This window comes from Carlito syrichta, unplaced genomic scaffold (assembly GCF_000164805.1).
Source record: "Carlito syrichta isolate Samal-C Ts95f unplaced genomic scaffold, Tarsius_syrichta-2.0.1 Scaffold97032, whole genome shotgun sequence".
Lineage (NCBI taxonomy): Eukaryota > Metazoa > Chordata > Mammalia > Primates > Tarsiidae > Carlito > Carlito syrichta.
In genome coordinates, this window is record NW_007041128.1 from 111,524 (window position 1) to 121,225 (window position 9,702).

The 9,702-nt window shown below is 42.0% G+C and overlaps 1 protein-coding gene across 2 annotated transcripts in view; it reads right to left on the reverse strand.

The window, feature by feature from the left end:
* The window catches only part of IARS (isoleucyl-tRNA synthetase), an 84,706-nt gene that overhangs the window by 72,661 nt on the left and 2,343 nt on the right, over window positions 1-9,702 (reverse strand). Inside the window, exons 2-4 of one of the 2 annotated variants that reach the window (XM_008062825.2) lie at window positions 3,547-3,672; window positions 2,713-2,869; window positions 2,064-2,183 (exon numbers count right to left, since the gene is read on the reverse strand). In XM_008062825.2, coding sequence (XP_008061016.1) covers window positions 2,064-2,183; window positions 2,713-2,869; window positions 3,547-3,665 — 396 coding nt within the window. In that variant the 5' untranslated portion in view covers window positions 3,666-3,672. The remainder of the gene's footprint in view (window positions 1-2,063; window positions 2,184-2,712; window positions 2,870-3,546; window positions 3,673-9,702) is intronic. The other variant, XM_021714779.1, reaches the window with a different exon arrangement.

Sequence of the window (9,702 nt, forward strand, 5' to 3'; positions counted from 1 at the left end):
CCCGCCTGGGCAGCGAGACCTCATCTATCTCTACAATAAATCAAAAAATCAGCCGGGCATGGTAGCGCATGCCTGTAATTCCAGCTACTTGGAAGGCTGAGGCGGAAGCCCAGCAGGTCGCTGGAGCCTAGTAGGTCGAGGCTGCGGTGGCCAGGAACAGCCACTGCACTCCAGTCTGGGCGACAGAGTGAGACTCCAACTCAAAAAAAAAAAAAAAAGAAAAGCATACTTTGGTTACTGAAGACGTTAGCAATTGGGAAAGATGGATAAAGTATTTAGGGGAACTCTTCATATTATTTTTGTAATAAGTCTGAAATTATTTCAAATTGAAAAGTTAGCCGGGCTCGGTGGCTCAGCCTGTAATCCCACGCCTTTGGGAGGCTGAGGTGAGTGGATTGCCTGAGCCCACGGGTTCAAGACCCGCCTGGGCAGCGAAACCTCATCTCTACAATAAATCAAAAAAATCAGCCGGGTACGGTAGCACATGCCTGTAATTCCGGCTACTCAGAAGGCTGAGGCGGAAGGATCGCCGGAGCCCAGCAGGTTGAGGCTGAGCTGGCCGGGAGCATGCCACTGCTCTCCATCCTGGGTGACAAAGAAAAAAGAACTGGGTGACAACTCAAAAAGAAGTAAAAAAGGAAGAAACCAAAAAACCCATAGCCATATTATACTCATCAGGATTATTGCCTACTGGTAACTAGGTAAAAAGTTGGGTTGAAAAAAACAGGTGCTTTCATGTTGATTACATTATACGTTATTCACCAATGAAGAAAAGCTACTCAAGGTTTCTGAGTAGAGGAAGATCATGAAGAATACAGTTTGGTGGGAGAAAGAACATGGAAGCCTGAGTGGAAAGAACAGAGGGAAGAGAAGGATTAGGAGATCGTTATGGAAAAAAAGATGATGTTTGGTCGGAATTTAGGGAACGGTTACAAGAATGAAAGGACTAGCTACTAAGAGGACTTGATAGTATCTGGTGCCTAATTTGATCATGGAAATTACTATTTGAAGCCTGGAAGAATAATGTCATTGGCAGAATAGAGAATTCTATAGAACACACAGTTTGAGGTCAAAGGTTAGATGGAGACTGTATATATATATAGGTACATGTATACGTATATCTAAGTCAGACAGGGGAACTCTTTTTTAAGCCCATAAGAATAAGAGAGGGTAGGAGTTCTGCCAGTTATGGGAGCTCTATTACTAAGAGAAGTAGTCAGCAACACAGGAGGCAAATCATTATAACAAGAATGGGTTCAAAGGTGTACTCTGTTTTTTGAGTCAATCTCACTCTGTTGCCCAGGCTGGTGTGCAGTGGCACAATCAAAGCTCACCACAGCCTCAACCTCCCGAGCTCAGGCAATCCTTCCACCTCAGCCTTCCAAGTAGTTGGGACTACAGGCATGCACCGCCACACCAAGCTAATTTTTTTTGTTTTCAGTAGAGACAAGTTCTTGTCATATTGCCCTGGCTGGTCTTCAACTCCTGGGTTCAAGCAGTCCTCCTGATTTGGCCTCCTAAAGTGCTGGGATTACAGGTGTGAGCTACTGCACCCGGCCCAAACTTGGATTTTTAAAAAAATTATCAGTATTTTTAATTTTGATATTGTGGGGTACAGTTAAGGGTTAGGTATACAAATATGCTTCGTTCAAACTTGGATTTTTTTTAACATCTGAACTATTATATTGAAATATTTAAGTAAATCTATTTGCTAGAACAGCATGATTCCCATCAAATACTGTGGGCAGGTGGAAAGTTAAATATAGAAGACAAATAAAAACACACAAAAATCAGAAAAGAGATGGTTCAGTTTAAACCAACAATTTAAGCAATAGGGTTAGAGGTGGAAGGTAAAGACCTTTTCTTTGGTACCTATAGTATAAAGTGGAAAGTCATCTCTGTGTCACAAGCTCATATGCATACTTCTAGGAAAATCTCAAAAAAATCAAAACAAAACAAAAACCCCAAAACAAACAAACCAACAAAAATTCACAAAGCACCATTTAAACTCCCATCTGAAAACTACAGTTTCTATTCATTCTACCGAGAATAACCCAACATACCTTCCATTCTGTAGAGTATCTCATTACAATTGCTCGGCACTGACTATTATATTCTGCAATCCCCATTTTGGCCACATCCTCTGGTCCTCTGATTCCCAGTGTCTTATCAATTTCATATTCCTGAAAATTTGTGATAATAACATTAACATCTCTGCTCTATGAAAATGCAACTCTAAAAAATAAAACAGCCTCAAAGAATTAGTTCTCTTAGGCTGGGCGCGGTGGCTCACGTAATCCCAGCACTTTGGGAGGCCGAGGTGAGAGGATTGCCTGAGTCCACGGGTTCAAGATCAGCCTGGGCAACTTGGTGAGACCTTGTCTCCACAATAAATCAAAAAATTAGCCAGGTGTGTTGGCATGTGCCTGTGGTCTGGGCTATTGGAAAACTGAGACAGAAGGATCACCTAAGACTAGCAGGTCGAGGCTGGGGTAGCTGTGAGCATGCTGCTGCACTCCAGCCTGGACACAGAGTGAGACTCTGACTCAAAAAAAAAAAGTAGTTCTCAGAAAATCTACAGAGTAAATGAAAAATAAATGTTACAGAAATTAAGTAAAAGTCTGACATATAGTCAAAATTCATCATACATATTACACGAAGAAATCTAATTCTCATAAGAAATCAGAACATCATAAGGCTGGAGACTCATACCACAGGTAAGCCATGACAATCCCATCCAAATCTTCTGTCAACATGAAACCCACTCTGGTGAGCATATCTGGTAACTATATCTTTAATTGTCCCTGCAAGTATATGCCCATAGTGAGGCAGTCCAGTTGCAAAAGGAGGTCCATCGTAGAAAGTAAATCTAGAAGATAATAAAAATACACTAAGTCATTTTAAAGCAGACGCAAAATTTAGAGTATTTCTCTACAGATAGTGCCTGTCACAGTAGCATCTTTAGGAAGAAGAAAAGCAGCAAGATCAGGAAACTGACAGGCATAACTGATCAGACATTGACGGAAGTCTCGCCTTCAGAAAGGCTACACTTCTGGCAGAGAGGGAGAGACACCCATTGGAATGTCCATTCCTCACTCACCAGTCCCATGATGTATGTCAAGTTTTTTCTCCTGATCCTGAGTTATCTCGTCAGTAAAATAGGGTAACAAACACCAGTCTCATAGAGTTTTTGAACAGAGAAGACATCTTATGAAAACAGTGGGGACTGGAGACAGGTATACCAGAGCAGCCTTCTATGGGTACTCATACTTAGGTTTCAGTGCCTAAATGTGGGTGGTGATGAAGATAAAGGTGGAAACAACGTGATACATAAATTGTACTCAGATGATCTTTCAAAGAAACTGAATTTACTCAAATAATTAAGAACTCATTTATCCAAAATGTATCTACTACTGAGTACCCACTGTATAGAAAGTTAAAAAACTCTGGGAATACACAGATGAACAGAGTTTCTGCTTTAATGGAATTCAGTCTAAGAAATGACTAATTTTAAGAACTCTACCTTTACCAAAGAAATTTACATACCTTGGCCTGTGTTTTGATTGCTTTAAGCATTCCTGAAAACAATTAAATTTGGACCAAAACTGCAAGATCTTTTCTTCTTCAGCAGGAAAATTGATGCTTTCTGGAACTTGTTCAACCATTTTATTGCTGCAAAAGAAATCAAATTTATTATTGTCAAAAGATAAATCTAGAGGCTGGGCTCGGTGGCTCAGTCTGCAATCCCACGCTTTGGGAGGCTGAGGTGAGTGAATTGCCTGAGCCTGCGGGTTCGAGACCTGCCTGGGCAACTTGGCGAGACCTCATCTCTACAATATATCAAAAAAAATTATCTGGGCATGGTAGCACACGCCTGTAGTTCCAGCTACTTGGAAGGCTGAGGCGGAAGGATCGCTGGAGCCCAGCAGGTGGAGGCTGTGGTGGCCGGGAGCGTGCCACAGCACTCCAGTCTGGGTGACAGAGTGAGATTCTAACTCAAAAAAAAAAAAGAAAAGAAAAAAGATAAATCTAGAAAAAACAGGGTACCATCTTATTACAATGGGTGTAATGGGTGTACACATCACTATCTGATACTTTTTTAAAATTACAGATTTATTGAGGTAAAATTCACATACCATAAATTGCTAAGTGTACTACTAGGTGGTTTCTAGTTTACTTACAAGATTGTGCAACAATCACTACTGTCTAATTTCAGAATTTTTTTCTAGTACTTCCACTAAAACAAACAGACAAACAAAAAAAAATTCCATAACCATTAGCAGCCAAACTCTATTCTCCCCAGCCCCTGGTAACCACTGATGTTTCTTCCCCTAAAGATCTGCCTTCTGGACATTTCATATAAATGGGAAAACTTCTATAACTCAACTATATGTGGCACACTCTGTCTGGTTTCTTTTCTCTTCCTTTTTTTTTTTTTTTAGTTGGAGTCTCACTCTGTTGCCCAGACTGGAGTACAGTAGCCGCTCCCAGCCACCGCAGCCTCGATCTGCTGGACTCAGGCGATCCTTCCCCTTCAGCCTTCCAAGTAGCTGGAACTACAGGCGCGTGCTACCATGCCTGGCTAATTTTTTGATTTTTATTGTAGAGATGAGGTCTCACCAAGTTGCTCAGGCGGGTCTCAAACCTGCGGGCTCAGGCAATTCACTCACCTCAGCTTCCCAAAGTGCGGGATTATAGGCTGAGCCGCCGACCCCGGCTCTTTTCTCTTCTTTTTTTCCATTTTTTGAGTTGCGATCTCACTGCCCAGACTAGAGTGCATTGGCACACTCACGGCTTACTGCAGCCTTGACTTCCTAGCCCCAGGCATCCTTCCACTTCAGTGTCCCACGTAGCTGGGACTAGGGCAAGGGCCGCCACGCGTAGCTAATTTTTTTTTTTTATTGTAGAGACGAGGTCTCCCTACGCTGCCTAGGCTGGTCTTGAACTCCTGGGCTCAATCAATCTTCCTGCCTCCACCTCTCCCAAAGAGCTGGGATTACAGGCGTGAGCCACTGGACCAGACCTAGTGTCCTTTCTTTAGCATGTTTTCAAGGTTCATCCATGTTATAACATGCATTCATACTTTATTACTTTTTATGGCTGAATAGCATTCCACTTTATGAACATACTACATTTTGTTTACCCATTCATCAGCTCATGGACACTTGGATTGTTGCTATTTTATGGTTATGATTATAAATAATGGGGCTAATGGAATGGATTACTTAGAAGTTTTTAAAAACTTATTTACACAACAATGTGGATGGCTCAAAAATATTCTGCAGATAGAAGTCATAAATAACAAGCAAAACTAATCACAGGTCATATAATTCAGAAAAGTTGTTGTCTCTGGGGGTAGGATGGAGATTGAATAGAAAGGCACCCAGGGAAGTTTCTGGGCTGATAGAAACATTCTATATATTGAACAGAGTGATAGTTACATAGATGTAAGCAATTGCCAAAGCTCATCAGACTTTACACTTACGCTTTGGCATTTTATGGAATGTAAATGATACAATCTTAAAATATATAATCAAATTAAATTAAATTTTATTTATTTATTTATTTATTTATTTTTTTGAGTTGGAGTCTCACTCTGTCACCTAGACTGGAGTGCAATGGCCACTCCTGCAGCCTCTACCTGCTGGGCTCCGGCAATCCTTCCGCCTCAGCCTTCCAAGTAGTTGGAACTACAGGCACGCGCTACCACACCTGGTTATTTTTGATTTATTGTAGAGATGAGGTCTCACCAAGCTGCCCAGGCAGGTCTCGAACCCGCAGGCTCAGGCTACCTACTCACCTCGGCCTCCCAAAGTGCTGGGATTACAGGCTGAGCCACCAAGCCCGGCCAAATTTTATTTTTTAAAGACATAAATAAATAAGTAAATAATGGGGGCAACCCCTTCAGGTCCCCTCCCACTGTGGGAGCTTTTCTGTCCTCTCAATAAATCCTGCTTTACAAAAATTAAAATAAAACAAATAAACAAATAAAGCTACAATGAACATTAACGTACAATTTTTTGAGTGGACTTACATTTTCATTTCTCTTGGGTATATAGTTAACAGCAGAATTTCTGGGTCATATGGTAACTCATGTTCAACTTTTTGAGAAAATTCCACAACGTTTTCTGAAGTGACTATACCCTTTTACATTCCCCCAGCAGTGAATGAAGAAGTTCAGTTTCTTCACATCCGCCCCAACACTCCTTTTTGGATTACAGTCATTCTAGAGGGTGTGAAATAGTCTCTCACTGTGGTTGTGATCTGCACTTCCCTAGTGACTAAGGATACTGACCATCCTTCCATGTGCTTATTGGCCATTTGTGCTTCTTCTTTGGGTAAATGTTTATCTTTTACCTATTTTTAAATCGAATTGTCATTTATGGTTGAGTTAAAAATATATATAAATGTATACTGAATACAAGTCCCTTATTAGATATATGATCTGTAAAAGTTTCTCCAAGGTCAGGTGCAATGGCACACGCTTGTAATCCCAGTACCCTGGGAGGTGGATGTGAGAGGACTGCCTGCACCCAGGGTTGGAAATCAGCCTGGGCAATTTGGTAAGACTTCATCTCTACAATAAAAATAAAAAAAATCAGCGAGATGTGGGGGCAGGCACGTGTAATTCTGGTCACTTGGAAGTCTGAGATGGAAAGATGGCCTGAGCTGCGGTGGCCATGACAGTACCACTGCACTCCAGCTTGGGTGTCAGATGAGACACTCAAAAAAAAAAAAAAAAGAGAAAAGTTTCTCCTGTCTTGTGGGTTAGCTTTTAATATTCTGATGGTATTCGCTGAAACACAGAAATTTTCATTGTAATTGTAATAATGCCCAATTTATCTATTTTTTCTTTTGTTGCTTGGGCTTTGGTTAACAAATCATCACCTAAACAAGGATGCAGATTTCTAGCTTAGATTTAGGTCATTGACCATTTTGAGTTATTCTTGTACATGATATGAGGCCAGAGTACACACTACTGCTGAATATTCAGGAATAATCAAAGTTTCTGCCAGGCGCAGTGGCTCCAGGCTGTAATCCCAGCACTTTGGGAGGCTGAGGTGAGAGGATTGCCTAAGCCCAGGGGTTCGAGACCAGCTTGGGCAACTTGGTGAGACCTCGTCTCCACAATAAATCAAAAAATTAGCCGGGCATGGTAGCGAACGCCTGTGACTGTGGTTCCAGCCACTTGGAAGGCTGAGGCATAAGAATCGCCTGAGCCCAGCAGGTCAAGGTTGGGGTGGCCATGAGTGTCACTGCACTCCAGCCTGGGTGACAAAGTGAGACTCTGACTCAGAAAAAACAAAAAGCAAAAACAAACAACAACAAAAAATAATCGATGTTTTCAAAAGGAAACTAGAAAATCTTGGAAATTCTATCTGATGGCACAAAAAAGCTCACTAATAATCAGAAAAAAAAAATCTCCAAGTACTTAAGAATTTTCTTACCTACACACACACAGAAAACACTTCTCTTGAAATAACCTCATCTTCTCTTTGAAGAAACTAGGTCAGACTTTAACAATCTTAAAGCTAAAAAGAGGGGAATCAGCTGGGCTCAGTGGCTCAGCCTGTAATCCTGCGCCTTTGGGAGGCTGAGGTGAGTGGACTGCCTGAGCCCATGGGTTCGAGACCCGCCTGGGCAGCGAGACCTCATCTCTACAATAAATCAAAAAATCAGCTGGGCGTGGTAGCGCATACCTATAATTCCGGCTACATGGGAGGCTGAGGCGGAAGGATTGCCGGAGTCCAGCAAGTTGAGGCTGCGGTGGCCAGGAGCGGCCACCGCACGCCAGTCTGGGCAACAGAGTGAGATTCCAACTCAAAAAAAAAAAAAAGATGGGAATCTTATTCAAATATGGTTTATTCCAATTTTCCATTTTACCCTTCTTGCTTATTCATGTTTTTTGTAGAGGACAAGTGCTATACTTCTCTGGTTTAGTACCTAGTGAGAGAAGCCTCCAACTAAAAAAAACTAAAAAAAAAAAAAAAAAAGATCAACCTGTGATTTATCTAGTGAGCATACTCGAGCTCCTTCCTTCTCAAAGCCTATTATTTTTTCTTACAATTCTAACAAGATTGGTGACCAAATTTCCAAGCCAATAGCAGAATAGAAGACAGAACTGCTAATAATAAGAGAACAACAGAGGTGACAGAAAACCTTAAGTATTCAAGAACCTCAGCAGGTTGGAGTAACTGATTTTAGAAGAAAAGATACCTACATACCTCAACCAGTTCTGAAAGCACTGAAAGCATCAGTCTAAACACAGCAATTGATTTGTCATCAAAATTTGTGACAAGTAGTAGCTTTTCTTTTACTCTCATTAAATTTTCGGATGCAAGAACACCTCTGACTTTATATAGGAGAAAAGACAAGAACAGTTGGGCCATTTAACTGACCGAAATAGCTGTTTTTGATCAAAGTGCACTGTTAAACAGTATTAAGTAGAAGCTGCAAGGCATTTTTGATCTTCAACTTTACAACCTTCAGCCCTTTAAGAATGAAAAGAAGTTAGTCTGGGCATCTACTACTTTATTAAGGTTCACTGGGTACCTTATCCGAGCCCAGCTGAAACTTATGGGACTGTATCTAGACTAACCGAACTTTAGATGTCAAAACATTCGTCTCTTCTAATATCTTCTTTCAAGACTGATCCTATGAAGGCCCGCGTCTATAGGAACTTATTAGAGATGCAGACTTCCCAGTCCCACCAGCAACCTAGGAGTCAGAACCTGCATTTTAATAAGATGCTGGGCATCTTAGGGAATTTGCATTCACACCAAAGTTTGAGCATCACTACTCTCACAATGTTCTGATAATTATTTAGGACTATCTATCTAGACCTTTTCTCTTTTGTGAAAAAATAAGATTTAAGCTTTCTAAGAGGGCCTATAACTTTTACTGAATTTCCTAGGGAGTCACTACTCCCCCCAAAGATTAAGAATCACTGCACTAGCCTGGCATGGTGACTCAGGCCTATAATACCAGCACTTTGGGAGGCAGAGGCAAGAGGAATGCCCGAGCCCAGGAGATCAAGACCAGCCTGGGAAGCATGTTAAGAACCTGTCTCTACAATAAAGCAAAAAAAATTAGCTCAGTGTGGAGACACATGCCTGTAGTTCCAGCTACTTGGAAGGCTGAGGTGGAAGGATCACCTGAGCCCAGCAGGTTGAGGCTGCAGTAGCTATGAGTAGCATGCCATCGCACTCCAGCCTGGGCGACAAAGTGAGACTCCAAATTAAAAAAAAAAATTAGTTGGGAGTGATAGCGCACACCTGTGGTTCCAGCTACTTGGAAAGCAGAGGCAGAAGGACCGCCTCAGCCCAGCAAGTCAAGGCTGTGGTGGCCACGAGTACACCACTGCACTCCAATTTGGTGGACAGAGTGAGACTCCAACTCAAAAAAAAAAAGACTCACTGTACTGCCGAACACAGTGGCACACGCCTGTAATCCCAGCACTTAGGGAGGCTGAGGCAAGAGGATTGCCTGAGCCCTGGGTTCAAAACCTGCCTGAGCAACTAGACAAGACCTCGTCTCTACAATTAAAAAAAATAAGTTAGCTGGGCATGGTGGTCGACTGTAGTTCCAGCTACTTGAAATACTGAGGCAGAAGTATCGCTTGAGCCCAGCAGGCCAAGGCTGCGGTGGCCGTGAGTGTGTCACCGCACCCTGCTAGCCTGGACGACCGAGTGAGACTCCAAC